Source organism: Electrona antarctica (assembly GCF_951216825.1).
Source record: "Electrona antarctica genome assembly, chromosome: 23".
NCBI lineage: Eukaryota > Metazoa > Chordata > Actinopteri > Myctophiformes > Myctophidae > Electrona > Electrona antarctica.
This window is the reverse complement of record NC_136804.1, coordinates 15,560,247-15,581,185: the sequence shown is the minus strand read 5'-3', so window position 1 is coordinate 15,581,185 and position 20,939 is coordinate 15,560,247. Positions and strand designations below refer to the sequence as shown.

At 39.6% G+C, this 20,939-nt stretch overlaps 2 protein-coding genes across 2 annotated transcripts; both read left to right on the top strand.

Annotated features, from left to right (window-relative positions):
- The first annotated feature begins 195 nt into the window (after positions 1 to 195).
- Positions 196 to 11,050, top strand: LOC306916527 (uncharacterized protein). The gene is made up of 10 exons (XM_079494417.1): positions 196 to 460; positions 1,970 to 2,139; positions 4,775 to 4,895; positions 5,606 to 5,715; positions 6,165 to 6,336; positions 6,682 to 6,981; positions 8,084 to 8,232; positions 8,394 to 8,507; positions 8,746 to 8,790; positions 9,458 to 11,050. Exons 1-10 carry the CDS (start codon positions 418 to 420, stop codon positions 9,623 to 9,625), a joined length of 1,392 nt encoding a protein of 463 aa, XP_079350543.1. The 5' UTR covers positions 196 to 417; the 3' UTR covers positions 9,626 to 11,050.
- A 154-nt stretch (positions 11,051 to 11,204) lies between these two features.
- Positions 11,205 to 20,176, top strand: LOC306916231 (uncharacterized protein). Its single transcript, XM_079494041.1, has 9 exons — positions 11,205 to 11,301; positions 12,287 to 12,465; positions 13,270 to 13,402; positions 14,241 to 14,353; positions 15,598 to 15,763; positions 16,394 to 16,696; positions 17,512 to 17,657; positions 17,760 to 17,873; positions 18,546 to 20,176. Exons 1-9 carry the CDS (start codon positions 11,259 to 11,261, stop codon positions 18,690 to 18,692), a joined length of 1,344 nt encoding a protein of 447 aa, XP_079350167.1. The 5' UTR covers positions 11,205 to 11,258; the 3' UTR covers positions 18,693 to 20,176.
- The last annotated feature ends 763 nt before the right edge of the window (positions 20,177 to 20,939 follow it).

Below are 20,939 nucleotides of genomic sequence, written 5' to 3'. Positions count from 1 at the left end.
ATGGGGTCCGTGGGCTATTAGTGTCAATTTGGGGGTCCTTGACATGAAAAAGTTTGGGAACCACTGCTATATGGTTTGCACTTTGTGCAATTTGCATCATGGTTTGCACTGTGAAGATATCACTCCAGCACAGCAGGTGGCAGTAATGATGCCAACCACCCCGAAAAGGCAAGAAATCGCAGAATGAGTTGTCACGTGGTCGGAGTTCCAACTTCCGAGTTTGGTTTGTTTACGACCTCAAAGAGCTAGCCTAGCCCTGAAAAATAATATTTGGATGCCAGCTCCCGTAAAACAAACAACAATTAGAAGATGAATTGTGGCTTTTAACCTGTATCTATTAGACATTAATAACAGCTGTTGTTGTTAGATCGTGTCTTCTTCAGTCTTTAGCAGCAGTCTTCTAGCTTCTCTCTGGACATGTCACTTCTATTTCTAGTGATGCTGTCATGTGCATGTGCTGGTAAGTATTTAACTCTGCCATGTTCTCATGGATATAAATGGTAATGCAAAAGCAAGGGATTGGTGGAAAAGTACTCTGATTGTATACTAAATGTACCACACACACGTGTGTGTGTGTGTGTGTGTGTGTGTGTGTGTGTGTGTGTGTGTGTGCGTGTGTGCGTGCGTGCGGTCCTGTATTCAACATGTGTTTGTACTTGAGTAAAAGTACAAAAGTATCGGCATTAAAAGGTGCAGTGATTTGTTAAAATAAGTGTTAAATAAGAAAAATAAAGGACCATGGTGGACCTGATAAAATACATGATAGTCTTCTTGATTCATTAAGGATAACTCTACATAGCATTATTACTGATCAGAATATAGACATCTGACGTAACAACAAATGTAATATCACATACACTTACCCTACCTTTTTTTGAAAGTGTCAAAAGTAAATACTCATTATGCAGAATTTAAAAAATTGTAAAATTTGACAATCTTTCAAAAGTGACACATCTACAACCTCGCAACGCACTGTGAGCTTGTAGATTGACTGTTTTTATTATTATTTATTTTTTTATCTACAAAACTTGTCTTGCCTCTATGATGTATTGGAGTATATCAAGTATTACAAAATTGGAAATACTTAAGTGAAGTATAAGTACCTGATTGAGTACATTAATTGAGAATAAATACTTTACTTTCTACCAATGGTTATTAATCCTGAACTCGATACCTGCAAAAGTGCAAATATTAATAATACAAACATTTTGATGGATTTCTTTGCAGACAATGCTCTCATGCCAACCCCTGTTCTCTAGTTTAATAGTAGTCACAATTTCAAACACTAGATCTTTTTTTATATTGGGTTGAATCTAGAGTTGCAATACCCTCCATTGACAGCCCATTGATCAAATAGAAATCAGATCTGCTTGTATTAAACAACGTTAAACTCGCCAACATTGCAGCTGTAGGGCAAGCTTGGATAATCCTCTTTACATCTGCAGTTTGTTTCATAAAAATCCACCGTAGACATGTTATGAGCTACTATCTGTCAATAAATTCCATGCAGGTGATTCTTTTTCTGTTGGAAGTGCTTGTCGAAGTCACTGAACGGCCCTGTGTACCACCTGTTTCGAATTTACGATATGATACAACTTTATTGTCAGCTTGCACATAATGCAGGAGGCTGAAGGTGACGAGTTAATGAAAATGAGCGCTTCCAAACTCCAACACTTAGAAAAATAATCTCCTGCGTGGAATTTCTTGACAGAAAGTAGCTCATAACAAGTGTACGGTTGATTTTTATGAAACAAACCCTTTGCAAATTGAAAGAGGATCATTCAAGCTTGCCATACAGCAGCAATGTCGGTGAGTTTAACGTTGTTTAATACAAGCAGATCGGAATTTCTATTTGATGAATTGGCTGTCAATGGAGGACAATGCAACTCTAGAATAGATTTGCAATGCAAGTGTTGCAAATTGCAGCTAGTTTATTAGATGATTAACCTCTCCCTGTCTGTGTTTGAAGGCTCATATGGACTATATAAAGAGGTATGCTATGGGAGTGATTTGACTATATCTGTGGATGAAACGCCCATCCTTACCTTTCGTCGAGGCTGGTTCTTCCTGCCAGTTAAGCCAGGCAGCACCAGGATACCAGTCACTGATCGGATAAGAGTGTCCACAGAGAACGGGACGGTGAGTAAGATATGGGAGTAGGGATGTCAATTATCGATTCATTCATTAATTGATAACCTTATTGATCGATTAACCAGTTAGTTCATAAGTGGCAGGTTTTTACAATCCCAAGGATAGTCGGAAAAACAGTCTGGAGGAAATAAAATGAATAAATAAATATACCTATATACAATACACATATAAACAAAAATACATGCATACATAATTACTAAAAATAAATAAATAAAAAGATAATAATAATAAAAAGCAGATTTTTCATAGCAGAGCAGATTTTGTTTCTGTTGTGGTTTGGCGTTGGCCGAGGCATAGGCACGGCACACTATGCAGTTTGTGTGTTGTGGTAGAATGTCATAAACGGGCCCCAGGTCTTGTAAAACATTTTCTCAGAGCCGGCAATTGAAAACCTTAACATCTCCAACTCGAGACAGGACATTATATCACGAAGCCACTGGCGGAGCACGGGCGGGGCAGCATCCTTCCATTTGAGCCGAATGGCACGCCTAGCGAGCAACAAGGCAAAGTCGACCATACGACACTCTATGCGTGTTAGAGGAAGGTCATCCCTTCCAGCAGTGCCAAGGAGAGCCACTAAGGGATCTGGGTCTAGATTTTGATGTAGGATGTTGGATAGAGTATTGAACACATTCCCCCAAAATGGTTGTAATTTAGGACACATCCAATATTGATGGATCAAAGTTGCATCACCGCTCTTGCACTTGTCACAGGTAGGAGTTACGTCAGGATAAATACTAGCCAGTTTAGCCTTAGACATAATGAGCTCTATGGACTATTTTAAACTGCACTAAGCAATGTCGTGCACAAAGAGAAGACTTGTGTATAGAAGAAAAAATAGAATCCCATACTTCATCAGACAGTGTGAGCCCCAGATCATGTTCCCAGTCGGCCTTTATCTTATCTAAGGGCGCTGGCCTCGAATTTGAAATGATATCATATAATATTGAAATGGTGCCCTTAATCGTTGGGTCAAAAGACAGAAAATCATCAATAGGGTTAGCATTAGGCTTATTAGGGAAGCCAGGTAGTATAGAGCAGAGCTCACATAATGTCGGGCCTGCAAAAATCTGTAGAAGTGTGGTCTCGGTAGACTATATTTCTTTGAAATTTGATCAAAGGATGCAAAGCTCCCTTCTATAAATAGGTCTTTAAACCATTTGATGCCCTTTCCATGCCAACTCTGAAAGGTCATGTCTTGCATTGATGGAACAAAAAGGTGGTTGGAAGCAACAGGACTGACCAGGGAGAGGTCTCTATAATTATAAGTTTTCCTGAACTGGGCCCACACTCTCAGCGTATGACGCACCACCGGGTTAGTTATTGAATCAGGCAGGGGGTGGCCAAGCGGTGTACTAAGAATAGCTGGAAGTGATAAATCCCTACACGACTTTAGCTCCAGGGATGTCCATTCTGGGCAATTAGGCTTACGGTAGAAATGATTCCAAAAGGCAAGACACCTTAATCAAATAAATGAATAGTGCACTGTCTTGTCTGTCACATCACATGCAAAAGCAGAGACGTTTCTGTGACTACCACCAAGGTGGTTTTTAACCGGTCCACATGTGCATTCCTCGGCCACGTGCGCACGCAGACAGCATTACATTAACAGAAAGATTAATCGATTATCTATTAACATCCCTACATGGGATATAATCTCTTACTTAAGTGGTTCTCAAAACATTTTAATTTCGGAGGGCCCCATAACTTTTGAACCCGCCATTATATAGGCCTACTCTTGACAAAATATACAACACCACAAGCCAACCCACTGAGCATTTTTGTAGTCTAATAGACGTCTAAATGGCTAAAAAATGGTCTAAAAACTGGGGTGAAAATAGTCTAAAAATGAAAGTTTTTTAGCAGTCTAGGCTAAAAAACTCCTTGATTAGCTAAGACCTTGATTAGCTAATCAAGGTCTAAATGTAGACCGTCTATATATAGACGTTGAAACAACGTTGTTTCAACGTCTAATCTAAGCCTAGACTGCTAAAAAACTTTCATTTTTAGACTATTTTCACCCCAGTTTCAGTGTCATTTAGACGTCTAAAAGCCGAAAAATGCTCAGTAGGAAGTAGCCTTGCACCTGAACCTGAAGTGATTACATTTCCGACCTGGTTTGAGGACATTTGACTTGCTTCTTTGCTGCTCTCATGTCAACACCTGTGATTGTTTAATCGAGGATTAACCTTTATGGCGGATCCTAAAATCTTACTTGAAGCGGAACCGATTACAAGGGTAGAATTCACCCTTTGTCAAGTCCAACCCGTGGTTGTGCCCCTCTTTGCACCCATTGCTGTTTCGTGGTTGGACAAAAATCCTTTCTCCATCCACTACCATTGAAATAACAGGTTTTTCAGTTGCTTTGTATTGATATTCTGTGCATTCAATTCTTATTTTAAACTTGGTGTCAGTAAAAAGGAACATCACAGATGCTGCATGGTGACTGGGCATATCATTTTTGTTTTTAGCTTTTTTCCAAAAATGATGTTTTAGCTAATTCAACATAAACAAGGCGGAACAAGGCAGAAAGGGTTAGTCAGTCAGGGACCAATCAGAAGGCTGACAAATGGTGAATTACAATTGACTCTCGTCTCTGTTTTCATGTTCTCCCCAATTCCAGGCGTTGGACCCACGCTTCGAGATATCGTCTGATAAGTTCATTATACGGGATGTGACAGAGAGAGATGAGGGTTTTTTCTCTTATGAAACAAAGTTCACTTTCTTCAGACTATCAGTCAACGGTGAGACCACATATGACACTTCAGCCTCATCTGTTCCAGTGCTGTTCTAGGATTTATGTAAATCAGTGTTTCCCAAACTGGTGGTGACCCAAAACAAAAACTTTGATGTCTCCCCGGTACCCAAACTAGTGAAAAAAGCAGGTCTACACGCTCACAACGCGTCGCTTCGCGACCGCAGATTTGTCCTAATGTAAATCCAAATAATCAAAGCCTATTTAGCCTGCTGCTTATCCGAAATGGAAATTCAAAAATAAATGTTAAAGATATTTAAAAATATATATTTCCATGGACAGACATGAAGAACAGAATGACAACTCCCTTTCTCTGCTTTTCAGGGCGTGTAGTTCCAGACTCTATACAGCATTCTGAGATTGTGGAATAGTTGTCTGGCTTCGCGAGACTAGGCTTTGTAAACAAAACTTGCAAAATAATTGTGACAGACACAGGCCTACATGTAGACACACAGAAACACCCTTTTATAGACAGCGAGACTCTTTCAGAGCCAGCCAAATGCATCACGACGAGTCCTGACCACATTATTTCACTGTAATGTCAGTTAACCCCTGTCACTTTCATTATTAAGCGTCAATCGTGTGTGTGTGTGTGTGTGTGTGTGTGTGTGTGTGTGTGTGTGTGTGTGTGTGTGTGTGTGTGTGTGGGTGTGGGTGTGGGTGTGGGTGTGGGTGTGTGTGGGTGTGGGTGTGCGTTAGATTGTTCAAGTAAAGTGACAAAGGAGTTTGGATCTGACTACTACTTCAAATGTCCCAATAATGCATATTCCCTGGAATTCACTCCCCTGGAAAGAACATACCGGACACAGGTAGGGCTGCAATTTATTATTGATTATTTTCTTAGTGATTATTCTTTCGAATATTTGTTCAATTAATTGAATACCTGTAATTGAATCATCACAAACTTTAGGATTTTTCCTATTTCTTTTTTTTGGGGGGGGGGGTATTTTTCAGTTTTGATCGATTCCGGTTCTTATCAGTTCCATAATGGTAAAAACAATATATATAAAAAATAAATCAAAATACTGAAGTAAATATTATTAGAAACTGTGTATGTTAGTAGTACCTGAGATAGAGATAAGGCTGAATTGTCTCTGTAAATGAATGTTAATTGTCAACATTAATGAATAGTAATCGTGGATGCGTTTATTCCATATCTTGTCAACACAATGGAAACAGTAGCGGTTAAAGCTTGGAATCAATTATTTTATTCAATTATCGATTTATCGATTTTCTTTTTTTTTACATTTGTACCAAGTCCCAGGTCCTGTGGAATCGCACTAACCCGCAAGCCAGTGAGGCAGGAGGCAGGGGAAGGCTGCGGAACAACAAGTGGATGATGAACCAAATCACCTATGAATACGTCGGCTATTACACCTTCAGAGACGAAAACCACAAATCAATTTCCAGAAACAGGATGCTAGTTGAAGGTTAATGAATGAGAATTATCTGACATTGTATCACAAATAACTCTGGTGGGCTCAAGTACTCAACCCCAGTTAATTGAGTCAAAGTATAGATACGTATTCAAAGATTTTCCAGAAATGTACAGATAATATCAATAGTAGTGAAAATAGCTGATCTCCATACCATACCCCATCTACTATACCTCATCTCTTCTGCAAAAATAGCTGACCTACAAGTGTTTTGAACTTGTAGATTGGATATTTGTAATGTACTGTCCAAATTATCCTCTGACATGCGTTTCATCCAGACTTAATTCCATAATTTAATGAGTTTTCTGTGAATGCCATCCCTTCTATCTCATATTACAGAGACGTACCAGTACGTTCAAGACAAAATCCAGGGCCAGGACCTCCACATCATATTTGGGATGGACCCTGTGCTCTTTGACATGACCTTTCTAGCAGATGCGGAAGTTTCAGAGAAAGAGCGTTTGATGAAGGCAGGTGAACTCCAGGAGTACAACACGGCGTTTACAGGTAGAATTCAAAAGCTAGATGGACCGACGCTGTATATTACCATTGAGGACCTCCGGCCATCAGACTCAGGTCGCTTTGAGTTCACTGACTGGAAGGGCAACCTGGCCCTCGTAGTGTATATGGACGTAAAAGGTGAGTTCTGCTGCACTGATCCTGATAGCACGTTAATGGCCCTTACCCACTATGAAGAGTAATCCAGAACCTTTATAACCTGATACCTGTTTTTTTTTTGTGTTTGTTTGTTTGTTTGCATTATAACCTGAATGATAGCCAACACTCACGTTCTGTCCATTCAGGTACTTCTCATTTATTTAATAAAGCAGAATGACCCAGTGGACAAGTTTCAACTACAAAGCCTTCTTCAGAGTCTGCGCAATCATAGACAGAGACAGACTGTTAATTAATTCAAAGGGAAAGAGGGCGCTGTTTTTACTTTATTTTGCCGATGGGTACCGATATTGGCGCAATCATGATTCCTAAGGAATAAACGATAAGTACATGAATAGACAGAATGTGAGTGCTGGCTATCATTCTTTACAGGATTTGTCTGCTTTCGGTCAGAAACCAGCTATGTCCAAAATATTAACTTTTCAGGAAATTAAGAAAAAATAAATGTTTTTAGAACAACACAATACTGCCACATCAAAGTTGGTATCGTGACTATACATTATCAGATACTTGAATGTGTCCTTATATTATCATCACTTTACCCAAATACAGTTATTGTGGAGTTAGGAGGTTTTTGATCATTAATGACTTTCTAATCAATGATGGACTATCTCCACAAGTTGGAGTTAGGTTGCTTTTTGAATAGACAGTTTGAGGATCCAATGGAATTAGTAGGTTACATCAGAATCGCTTTTCAAGCGCTTTCAATACCTTTCATTGGTTCAACATTTGTAAAACCCACACACAGACCAGCACTGATTTATAACTTGTATCGACAGTGACAATACAAGTTCTTGTAGATTAGCTATTTTAGTCAAATGTTGAAAGTATTAGTTCTGAGTTCTTGGGTTCCCAGAACTGAAGGTTAGTAGTAACTCCTCCTGAGCAGGGCCCAAATTAGATTGTGAAACCAAGCTGCATACAGTATGAACAAAACGAACCTGTGAATTCTGTTACAAGGCACGGTACAGTTCTTTTAGTTCTTGTGTTTGAAAAAGAGCCTTTAATCTAGTCAAAGTTTCTGTTTCACGTAAACAACCCAGGGCACTTCTTTCTGTTCTTTCAGAGCGGTATCCCTCGTACGTCAGATATATTGTTGCTGCTGTCAGCATATTAACGGGGGTGTTCTGCTGTTGCTATGTGAGGAAGCGCTGCTGCAAGAAGACTAGAAAGAACTCTGTTCCTGACACTGAAGCAGCACCAGATTACCATGATGTGAGTACCCAACACATTGAACACAATGTATAATAATATTACCATGATGTGAGTACACCCAACACAATGTATATTACTATGATGTAAGCAACTCTGTCCACATTCTTGTCAAACTGCTTTTTTTGTTTGTTTGTTAGATTTGTTTTAACATCTTGGTTCAGTTACAGGACAACACTCAGCCTTCCACTTCAGCTCATCCCAGTGCATCACATGGACCAACTTACTCTTACCCACTCTACCACAACGAGCCTGAATCCACTTCCCAGCCACCACTGGTAGCTGTTTTATACATCATAATAACTTGTCCACCTGAAATGTATTTAACTATAACAGTGGTTCTCAAACGTATACATTTCAAGGACCCCCATAACTGTTCCATTTGTAGACTCTGAGTTACAGATTTGTAAAGATCAATTTAGAACCCTGAGGGTCCCTGTCCCCCACTTTGAGAACCACTGATCTATACCCTGACAGATCACAGATCAGAATTGATAAGGATTGTTTATCTTACAGGTGCCTGGTCCTGAAGACCCTCATATGAGCTCATCTCAACCTGAGGTATGGACTCACTCCATACCTATATTGAATAGGAAAGGCAAATAGCTATGTGCTTAAACCCAAAGCCTCGTTTCCGCTAAGCCCTTTGTTGATGTACTTTTTAGCTTATTTTATTGTGCTAGGATGAGGGGAAAAAGCCCAAGGGGCTTATACATGGCCTCTACCTATGTAAGACACAATAAAACATCCAGAACATGATTGTAAACCAGAAATATAGAATTTCCAAAGTACATGATTGCAGTATATAAAAATATAAAACTACATGATTAGAATACTTGGTTATCTACCTTAAGACATGATTAGAGAAAAAAAGAGATAATATAAATAAATATAATTAAGTGATCTGGTCAATTAAACAGGTTCTAAGCTTATGTTTGAAATGATTTAATGAAGTAGAATTTGATGAGATTGCTGTATAGCTGTTCCATAGCTGGGCCCCATTGTATCTGTTACTCTGCATATTATTATTATTACAAAACATACCATTACTCCTTTTTTTATACTAAGGCTATTTTCTATATGCTATATTTGATGCTGATACTTTTGTATTTTTGAAAAACGTCCTTTACTTGTAACTTTTGTAACGTTTTTATATATAACTACAATGAATTTATCATATTGTGCATTTAAAAGTATATTATTTTTCTTTTTTTGTGTCTTTCTCCAGGCGGGGGCCACAGGATCACAGGAACCTCCTCTATATGACTCTCTCTTCCCTTCTGGTGCTGAACCCCAGTTTGAGCTGAAGGGAAAGACGTTCCCCTCTGCTCCACCCCTCAGTTCAGACACGCCTTACTCTGATGTGTACACCTCAGACAAACTAAATTTTCTTTAGGAAACAAACTAGGGGAAAAAATATAATCTAACGATCATTTGTTTTGCTGCTTAACATCGGTCTATCCCCTGCATAACGTACCGGCATGACGATCTCACAGACCGCTGAATCTCAGGTTCTCATTGACTGTTGATTTTCCTTACGGCTCCAACACTTTGTATACATTGTATGCTCATGTATTTAGCCTATGCTTTCATTTTTGTATTTGACTGCTCACAAGCTCATCAGATGGTGGGGTATCCTCTTGGTAAACTCACTGTCTGTGAGCTGGATAACTCGAAATTGATAAACGGTGAGGATTTGACGGCAGGAGCTGACATGAGAGAGCGAGAGAGAGACGGCGTGAGTGCTTTAAGGGCTATACATACTTCTGATAGCTACATCTTGTTTATGTTTACAATTCAACAAAGTCCAAAGGTAGTTTCTTTTACCAGCCTGTGTGTCGTTGCAACACCCTATATGTACTGGAACTAACTCCCCAGGGGTTCCCGATGTGTCAAATTGTAAGGAGAGGGAGGCCAGAGGACGCCAGGAGATTTGGTATAAAATGCCATATTTCATTGCACCCAAAACATTATTTTTCCGCTTCTTTCTCAAATACACAGTTTACCCATAAGATTTATTTATGAAAGTCATGAAATAACTGATAAAAACCTTTTGTCATTTGACAAGAATCATATTCATAAGATTCAAGATGATGCTAGAATTATGTGGCCAGGAGATTCTTGAATGTACTGCATGTCACTGGAGAAGACTTGGACATTACTTTATGGGAAGCATTCACACCATCTTAGCCCTCAGAGTCTGGGGCGTAGGAATGGACAGCGTATGGAAGCAAGAGGATCACTTTGGTGAACACTGCACTGACTTACCTTACCTGTATTAAATGCATATGTGGTTGTACTTGGGGATCAGGTCGTTAGAACTAGATGGACTGTGGTCACGTGCCTTATTATGTGACTTTATATTTGAATTAATTTTTTATTTTATTGTATTGAATATGGATGATGGTAAAGATTAACTGGAGGAACCCTCCCCGATTTTTTGTTTTCCACGTTTGTTTTGTTTGGTTATGTCAGCCATCCGCCGTGAGACACTAAAAATAACAAAATAATAAGATAATTCACTGTGTGCCACTGCCTGACGGAAGGGTTTTCACCAACTCATGACCACTTATTATAGTATGGAGTGAAAATAGTCTGTTACTTAGAATATATCTGTGTTTTATTGTTTTTTGTATATGGGCCTATTGTGTCTGCAATAAAGTTTATCATAAAGTCAAGAATGCACTGTATTCTGAAATCTGAATGGATCACTTTGTATGTTTTGCACTGTGAATATATTACTCCAGCAGGTGGCGGTAATGATGCCAACCACCCCGAAAAGGAAAGAAATTGACGCAGAAGTCAGTGTCACGTGGGCGGAGGTTTGTTTGTGTACATCATAGAGTAATAAAGGGTGTGCGTTGCTCTGAAAATGTTTCTTTGAGTGCCACGTTTGCCAACTGATCTGCCGCTGGCGCTGCCGCCATAAAACAAGAATAATAGTAGCCTTTTACCCGTATTTATTGGACATTAATACCAGCTGTTGGTGGATTTTTAGTCTAGCTTCTCTCTGTGAAGGACATGTCACAATGTCACTTCTATTTCTAGTGATGCTGTCATGTGCATGTGCTGGTAAGTAACGGTCTCTGTCTCATGCCGATATCGAGGAGTGACAAGAATTAAAATTGAAGGCAAAGAAGAGCAGAAAATTGTTGAGGCTTATAAATAACTTGGCTGAAATTGGCGGCCTACCTGAAAATGTATTTTCTATTTTATTAGCTTCTATTTCAAATAATTGTAGTAGTGGAGTATATAAAGTATTGAATGTAATGTTTAAATACTGAGGTAATGTAAAAGGACAAATTTGTTTTTTTTTCAACCAAGGTTCATGTTTTAGGTTATTAGAGAAAGTAAAAGATAAGTGTTATTAATTTGCTGCTTTTTAATTTTAATTTAATTTTTAATTTTTAGCTATTTTTTACAGGGGGGCGGGGACATTCGAACATGGGGCTAAATATTTATTTGTTTACAAATGTTTATAGCGATTTATTTTCTCATTTACTATAGTCCTACTAGACCCCCAAAATTATATCTGGCCACAAAGGATCACAGGGCCTACTGAATGTGAAGGGGGTACTAGTCTATAGGGGGCTGCCATGTGTTGTACGCTCAATACGTCAGTTTGTCACCTCCCCCTTAGATCCTGTGATCTTTTGTGGCCAGATGTAATTTCCTGGAGTCTAGTAGGACTATAGTAAATAATAAAAAAAAGAAAATTGCTATAACATTTTGTAAAACAAATAAAAAATGCATATTTAGCCCCATGTTAGAATGCCTCCGCCCCCTGTAAAAAATAGCTAAAATCCCTAAAACGAAAGAAAGCAGCAAATGAACAAAAATGAACACTCATCTTTTACTTTCTCTAATATCAACCTAACATGAACCTTGGTTAAAAAAAAGTTGTCCTTTAAGCACAATACTTGAATCGGTGTACTTTACTTTCCACCACTGGTAATTAATCCTGCATGTTGAATTGCAACAAATAATACAAACATTTGATCGATTTCCTTGCAGTCTATGCTCTGATAACATCTCTCGTCTCTGTCTGTGTTTTAAGGCTCACATGGATATGTGAGACATAGAAAGGCATGCTATGGGAGTGAATTTTCGATATCTTTGACGGAAACGGGTCTCTTTTACTTCCATCGAGAGTTGTTCTTCGTGCCATCAAAACCAGGCACAACGGCCATAAGACCAAGTGAGGAGAGGATACCAGTGATGATGGAGAATGGGACGGTAAAGATATGTTGTGTGTGTGTGTGTGTGTCTTTAACGAAGGCTCTCACTCCCTCTCACGAGAGGTCTATATATGGAGACGACAGAGACATCTAGTGCTGAAATCAATAATCATGCCACTGTAGAACTCCATATATGGATACAGACTGGCATCGTGACAAGCATCTATAGCCATCTGGTCTGGCATTGTCATCGTGACAAGCATCCAGTCAAGCCCTATGTAAAGAGTGATTACATCTGACCCTTGAGGTCAGATGTTCGGAGTCCCGGATCCAGAGTGGCCATTGAGAGAGAGACGTTTTATTTAATTATTAACTTGTTAGTATCTTGAGCGCTCAAGTTACAAACTTGAACGCTCAAGTTAATAATTCCTATTTTTCTCTCTCTCAAAGGCCACTCCAGGGCTCCGTACAGATGCAAGCAGTAGTACTCCTCTCTTCGCATCTTTTCAAGAAAGACACGATTATCCAAGGCGATAATTCACATTCACCCTCACATCACCTCTCACAGACTTCATTCCATCACCTTTCATACTAGTTAGAATAGATCAATATACAACCCAGATATCTTTGTGTCAGGGATCTAGACATCTGGGTTCTAAACTCGGACAACCATTCCCCATTGGAGTAGTATTTTATAGTGCCTGTCTTCTCTGAATGTGAGCAAAGAGTTATTCACATGTTGAGGATATTTCAACTATGTTTATGACCTAGGATCCTAAGATCTAACTTGAAGCTGAACTGATTACAAGGGTAGAATTAACTCTTGTTGTCTATGTTTTTGTTGTGTTCTCCTCTCTTCCAGACGTTGGACCCACACTACGAGATATCGTCCGATACGTTTATTATACGGGAGGTGACGGAGAGAGATGAGGGTTTTCTTGTATCTAAAAATTTGTTGGGCCACACATTCACTGTCTTCAGACTGGGAGTCGAAGGTGAGACGTATGACACTTCAATCTGGTGTGTTCCAGTGCTGTTCTAGGACAGTGGTTAACTGTGGACCCACTGGAACATATTTGAACTGGGTGACCCCCTGCACCCTGACAAGCACTTGGAATTGTAGGAGTTGAGGCATTACATTTAGTTTACTCAGTTTACACAGAGAAATTATGTGAAAATAGCTGTTGCTCACTACGCCTCACATATTATTTGACAATTTGGCCAGTGTTTGATCAGTTTTTATAGTTTAGTTTGTTGATTACTTTTGATGCGGTAATGGTCTTTTTTCATATCATTTCAATGTATTCATTTTTTAGGTATTTAATTAAAGATCTTAAAAGTCTTTAAATTACCGTCATCTGGGACCTTGAACTGAATTAGACTTAATCAAGCACATAAGGATGTAATATTGACTCTTAGGACTTCCTCTTCCCACTGTTCATCTGCTATGTCAAGCTCTGCTTCCCATTTACCTCTAACCCCCACAAGAGAGAACACTTTCAGTGATGATGTAATCATAGTATTGCGATCCTGTCTTGAGCTCTACTAGCTTCCATTATAGAAAGTGAAGTAAAAGTTAAATATTGATAGAATGTGTATATGGGAACACTTTAGTGGGATTCTATGTGGTCCTGGTGACAGAGAGTGTGCACAAGACATTCGATGCTGATCGGTGTAGTGGTTTATTATGAGCTATTATGATAACATACATACTCTATAATGATATGCATCGTGTGTGTGTGTGTGTGTGTGTGTGTGTGTGTGTGTGCGTGTGCGTGTGCGTGTGCGTGTGCGTGTGCGTGTGCGTGTGCGTGCGCGTGTGTGCACGTTTAGATTGTTCAAGTAAAGTGACAAAGGAGTTTGGATCATCTGACTACTACTTCAAATGTCCCAATAATGCATATTCCCTGGAATTCACTCCCCTGGAAAACACATACGGGTCACAGGTAGGGCTGCAACTATACTATAGATTATTTTCTTAGTGATTGTTGTCTCCACCAGCTGAAGGCATGGGGAGAGTATGTTTTGCACTCCGTCCGTGTATCCATCCGTCCGTCCGTCTGTGTACAGCTAATCTCCAGCACCGTTAACCCGGTCGATGCCTAACTTTGTGCACACACTCCCTGGATGCCAATGATGAACCTCTGCCTGTTATAGTGCCACCATGAGGCAGATTTTCACATTTTTACCTATAACTGCATACTGCACCAATATGCACGAAACGTTGCATGCACCCTCCCTAGAGGCCAAGGAAAAACCTTTGACCTGCATTTTTCACATCTGAACCAGGAGGTGCTATAATATTACTCCTCCAGATTCTGTCCAAAAATCCCGCAAATCATTAGGCTACACTATCTCTTATAGTCATGTGCTCAAGACGGATCTGTCCAATATCTCATATTCCATCCTAATTGGCTAACATTGGCCTTCAAAGTTTGCTGGATTGGCCCGTTTTGAACAAAAAGCCTCAAATCATGAACGCAGCGTGCAATTTACGTGAAATCTTTCACACTCTTTCCTACTATAACCTGACCTGGCCTGGTGGAGACCTGCATGTGCCCCGAGGGGCACTTTTTCTATACTTTTACATTATAATGTTATACATCATTTATACATCACAACTACTTATAACTAAATTACTGTATATTGAACATAGCCAATCTACGACGTGTTGCGTTGCAAGCTTGTGGATTGGGTCTTTTCAGAAAGTTGTGTATTTGGTTTGGTTTGGTTATACAAAATAGTGGAGTTGGGTATATCATTAGGATTTGATCGATTCTGATTCTGCTGATCGATTCCATTTTTTATCGATTTTCATAATGGAATAGAAAAAAGGTTAAATGTAATATATAATAAATTTTCATTTTCAGTGATAACCGAAGTAAATAATATTTACTAGTAACATGTTTCAAGAGCTAATGCTGAGCTAATGCTGAATTGTCAATGTGTAAACTAATGTTACATCATTATTGTCAATGTCTACAATATGGAAAGCAGTGTAGGTAAAGCTTGTTGTACGCTTTATTTATAGGAAAATCAAAATACTGGACCCCTATAATGATAATGTGTCCTAATTGGAACCTAATTTCGATACCCAGCCCTACAAAACAGGGATCTATTATTTTATAAAACGACCGATTATTGATTATAAATAATTATTATATTGATTGATGTTTTTACCCTGTCCCAGGTCCTGTGGAATCGCACTAACCCTCAAGCCAGTGAGGCAGGAGGCAGAGGAAGGCTGCTGAACAACAAGTGGATAATGAACCAAATCACCTATGAATACGTTGGCTATTACACCTTCAGAGACGAAAAGCACAAGTTTATTTCCAGAAACAGGATGCAAGTTGAAGGTTAATGACATAGAATTATCTGACATCGTATCACAAGTAACTCAGTGGTGGACAAAGTACTCAACCCCAGTTAATTGTGTCAAAGTATAGATACTAGAAATTCAAAGATTTTACAGAAAAATGTAAAAAAATATCAATAATACTAAGATGATCTGCTCAGATCGGTGAACCAATAGATCCACCGCCTGTTTTCGACCGGCACCTGCCCCCTCTAGACCAGATGTTAGGATTTTAGAAGACTCGGCCTCAGGTTTTATTGAGTTAAACCTCTAGTCTTAACGAAACAGACCTGAGTTTCGACTGTACCGTTGTTTTCCCCCATCTACTACACCAAATCTACAAGCATTTTGAGCTTGTAGATCAGCTATTTGTGTGCCCCCCAGAATATGGCTCATGGGGTTCATGTGGTTTAGTTGTTACCGATAATTCATAATGTACTTTTCATTCCATAGAAATATAGTAGACGCAAAAGTACATCAGTCATTGAAAGTCTCAAAAAATACAAAAATATAAATCAAGTACTTCGATACTGTCCACCACTGCAAATAATCCTCTGAGATGCATTTCATCCAGACTTCCATAATTTAATGAGTTTTATTTGAATGCCATCCTTTTTATCTCATCTTACAGAGCGGTACCCGTACTCTTATGTCCAAGGCCAGGGCGAGGACCTCCACATCACATTTGGGATGGACCCTGTGTTGTTTGACATGACCTTTCAAGCAGATGCGGATCATTCCGAGAAAGTGCTTCTGATGAAGCAAGGCGACTTGAATAGACTGACGTATGAAGTGTTTCAAGACAGATTTCAAAAGCTAGTTGGACCGACGCTACATATCACCATTGAGGACCTCCGGCCATCAGACTCAGGTCGCTTTGAGTTCACTGACTGGAAGGGCAACCTGGCCCTCGTAGTGCTTCTGAAGGTAAAAGGTGAGTTATGGGAGATGACAGTGGCTCAGGGGTAGAGCGGCCAATTGGAACCATGAGGTTCCCAGTTCGATCCCGGGCTCCCCCAGAGTTAGTGTCGAAGTGTCCTTGAGCAAGGCTCTGAACCCGATGAGCAGGTTGGTGGCTTGCATGGTTTCCTCTGCCATCGGTGTAAGGATGTGTGTGTGAATGGGTGAATATAATGCACAATCTATGTAAAGTGCCTCGGATAAAGGTGCTATATGAATGCACCATTTACAGTACCATTTAGTTCTGCTGCACTGATCCTGATAGCACCTTTCCCACTTTGAAGAGTAGCCTAATCCAGAACCTTTATAACCTGATACTTTCCAGAACCCATGAAATTCTGTGATGTTTTTTGTTGTTGTTGTTTGCATTATATACGCAGAATTATAGCCAACACTGTTGGCTATAATTCAGGTTATATTATGCAAAATAAAATAAAAAAAACATCACAGAATTCAACACTCACGTTCTGTCCATTCAGGTACTTCTCATTTATTTAATAAAACATGGCCGAGATGGCACGTTTTGACTACAAAGCCTTCCTCAGCGCAGCAATGATCCCTCAGCGAAAGATGATTATTGCTTTATTAAATAAATTGGAAGTACCTGAATGGACAGAGCGTGAGTGTTGAATTCTGTGATGACATGGCTATCATTTACAAGAACCTGTGAAATTCGTTTCAAGGTGCGGTACGGTTCGCTTATAGTTAGTGTGGTCAAGAGTCAAGAGCATTTCATCTAAGTTTCTGTTTCACGTAAACAACCAAGGGCACCTCTTTCTGTTCTTTCAGAGCGTTCTCCTCCGTACATCAGATATATTGTTTCTTCTGTCGGCATATTAACGGTGGTGTTCTGCTGTTGCTATGTGAGGAAGCGCTGCTGCAAGATGACCACTAGAAAGAACCACTCTGTTCCTGACACTGAAGCAGTACCAGATGTGAGTACCCAACACAATGTATATTGCTTTGATGTATTAAAGCAACTCTGTCCACATGTTCTTGTCAAACTGCTATTTTATTATTTCAACATCTTGGTTCAGTTACAGGACAACACTCAGCCTTCCACTTCAGCTCATCCCAGTGCATCACATGGACCAACTTACTCTTACCCACTCTACCACAACAAGCCTGGATCCACTTCCCAGCCACCACTGGTAGCTAGATATATTTTTTGGCATGTTTGCCTTTATTGATAGGGTACAGTAATTAGACAGGAAAGGGGGAGAGAGATGGGGGAAGACATGCAGCAAAGCCGTCAGGCTGGATTACCGGCCTAGGTGCCTGGACCGCTCAGCCACTGCCCAGGCCCACTGGTAGCTGTTTTAAACATCATCATTTCTCCACCTCAAATGTGTTTATCTATACCAGTGTTTCTCAAACTTTTACATTTCAAGGACCCCCATAACTCTTAGAGTTACAAACCTCTAACGGTCCATTTAGTACCCCCTCCTCCCTCCCTGGCCCCCACTTTGAGAACTTTTTATTTATTTATGTAAAGTACAATTGAGAACCTTGAAAAGCGCTCTATAAATGAAACATATAAACTGTCAAGGAACTGCGCTGAATGAAATGGTGTCTTATGCTGTTTCTTTGGCGCACAAACAATGCCTTCTCAAATCCATGGCAAAAGTTCAGGTTTTTTGACATACTACTTTTTTAAATGGATTGCAACGATTTTGTTCTTTAATAATATTTTGATGCTGATAACTTTGTACTTTTAGTAGTACAATTTTGTTTATACACAAGTAGTTTCTCATATTGTGCATTTACTGAATTACAGTATCATCATGCAGCATAATAATTGTTTTGGTCTTCTTTCTCCACAGGACGACCACACGGACGAACCTCCTACATATGATTCTCTCTTCCCTTCTAATGCGGAAGTTGCCCCAGCAACTTCTGCTCCACCCCTGCTCAGTTCAGACACGCCTTACTCTGATGTGTACACCTCAGACAAACTCAACTGTCTTTAGGAAACAAACTAGGGGGAAAAAAATAATAATCAAAAGATCAGTTGATGTTTTGCGACTTAACACTAGCCTGCCGCTGGCCTTCGGTTCTATCCCCTGCATAACATACCGGGATGACGAGCTCACACAGCGATGAATCTCAGGTTTATATTTATTTATTTGATATGGACATACAGTATCACATTGCTCATTGCACAGTTGTACAATTAGCAGATGCATTGTTTACAGTGTGTTAGCACATGTGCTAATTTTCACCACCTATCCACAGGAGACCTTTCTAAAAATACAGTAAAGGTGGTTGCACACTGGGCGCGTTTTTCGGAAAACCCATGGAGAAACGCCGCTAAAAATCCGAAAACGTGCCCGGTGTGTGGGGACACTTTAGTTTAAAAAACCCAATCAAGTACAAAAAAGGAATACATACTAATAATATAACCAAATTACAATACCCATTACATTTGATATAAACAAACTTCAAATATGCATGTTTTTATTCCAATCAATTCATAAACTACTCCCAGCCTGTTTTCAAAATGTATTCCATTTTAATAACGAAATCCATAATCATTACACCAGAGCATCCATTGATCTTCATTCCGCTTTCTTCAGGACAACATCGGCCCAATTTTCCATCAAGTTCAGAGGACCACACTTTTGGAATATATTACCGTCTCATATCAGAGTCTGTACTAGCCTCAGTTCTTTTAAGAGACAATTGCTGCAATTTTTATTAAAAAGCTTGGGCAACACGCCCTAGTCATGTTATTATTTGATATTATTTTTTATCATTATCATTATTTTTGTTATCTTTAGGCCTACCAATATTATTCATATCTTAATTCTGTTATTTAAGCTCAACTGGTAGCTTCTATAGGAAGGCCACTCGATAAGCCCCTTTAAGTTTTTTTTGGCACTTCCGGCACATCATGTATGTAACTAATCTTGTTTCTTATTGAAGTATTACATTCTTACATTTCTTACATTTCTTTTATTTTACCATATTGTTGTTATTATATACACATGTGCAAATAAACTAAACTAAACTAAACTAACCTACAATACAAAAGTAAACATAATCACTCAGGTAACCAGTCAGAAGCTATACAGTATAGTAATAGTTATAGTTTCATTGTACAGATATTCCACTGTTAGATGGATAGGTTCTTAGTTTACTTATGATCCTTGATGACTATTATGTATCTGATGTATTACCATGTGTTGTTGCTTATTGTAAATCGTTCTAGATTAAGAGCGTCTGCTAAATGCCTAAATTGCCAATTGTTCTGTTCAAATGATTTGTCTCAACAGTCTGCACTCCGACCGGCAAAGTTGAGCGGTTGAACTTGAACCTTGACCTTGTCGTCATAATGAAAAGTGGTCGTAGGGGTACTTTGTTTTAAGGTGTTTGCACACTGGTGCGTTTTTCCGGACGAATATCGGTCACACTAAAAGCTGGACATAGGAGGGGCTAGCGCCCCACAAAAATTGGACTGAGGTCGATTTGATCGATTTTCCGCAGCTGTGGGGTCTAGTGGGGGCGGCTGGGTGACAGGCTGACAACTAGCAACTAGCCTACTACTACTTTCTACTGTCTATGCGGTCTAGTGGGGGCGTTGGTGACAGGCTGACATGCAGTTAGTGACTAGCCTACTACTACTTTCTACTGTCTAATGTGGTCTAGTGGGGGCGTTGGTGACAGGCTGACATGCAGTTAGTGACTAGCCTACTACTACTTTATACTGTCTAATGCGGTCTAGTGGGGGCTGGTGACAGCTAGGCTGACATGCAGTTGACTAGCCTACTACTACTTTCTAGTGGGGGCGTTGGTGACAGCTAGGCTGACATGCAGTTAGTGACTAGCCTACTACTACTTTCTAGTGGGGGGCGTTGGTGACAGGCTGACATGCAGTTAGTGACTAGCATACTACTACTTTCTAGTGGGGGCGTTGGTGACAGGCTGACAGCTAGTGATAGCCTGCTACTTTCGGATCCACAAAACACAGCGAAAAAACTTACCAGCGTGCCACCAACTCTATCTATTTTAGTCATGGAGAAATTGGTTGCATGTACTTATTGAGTATACACTCTTTGCCAAAGATATCTACAAGACCACAACACGTCAAATCGTGAGCTTGTAGATCTGCCTTTTTTGTGTTCCTCCCAGAATAGGGAAGCTGCCTGGGGTTCAATTGGTTAAATGCCATTTGATTTGCCTGAAAAAGCTATATTACTGAGACTAACAAATGATCA

Coding starts and splice junctions, on each gene's coding strand:
- LOC306916527 (XM_079494417.1), top strand. CDS start 418: ATGTCACTTCTATTTCTAGTGATGCTGTCATGTGCATGTGCTG. Junction 2,140..4,774: donor TGTCCACAGAGAACGGGACG/GTGAGTAAGATA, acceptor CCCCAATTCCAG/GCGTTGGACCCACGCTTCGA. Junction 6,337..6,681: donor AAACAGGATGCTAGTTGAAG/GTTAATGAATGA, acceptor CTCATATTACAG/AGACGTACCAGTACGTTCAA.
- LOC306916231 (XM_079494041.1), top strand. CDS start 11,259: ATGTCACTTCTATTTCTAGTGATGCTGTCATGTGCATGTGCTG. Junction 12,466..13,269: donor TGATGATGGAGAATGGGACG/GTAAAGATATGT, acceptor CCTCTCTTCCAG/ACGTTGGACCCACACTACGA. Junction 16,697..17,511: donor AGTGCTTCTGAAGGTAAAAG/GTGAGTTATGGG, acceptor CTGTTCTTTCAG/AGCGTTCTCCTCCGTACATC.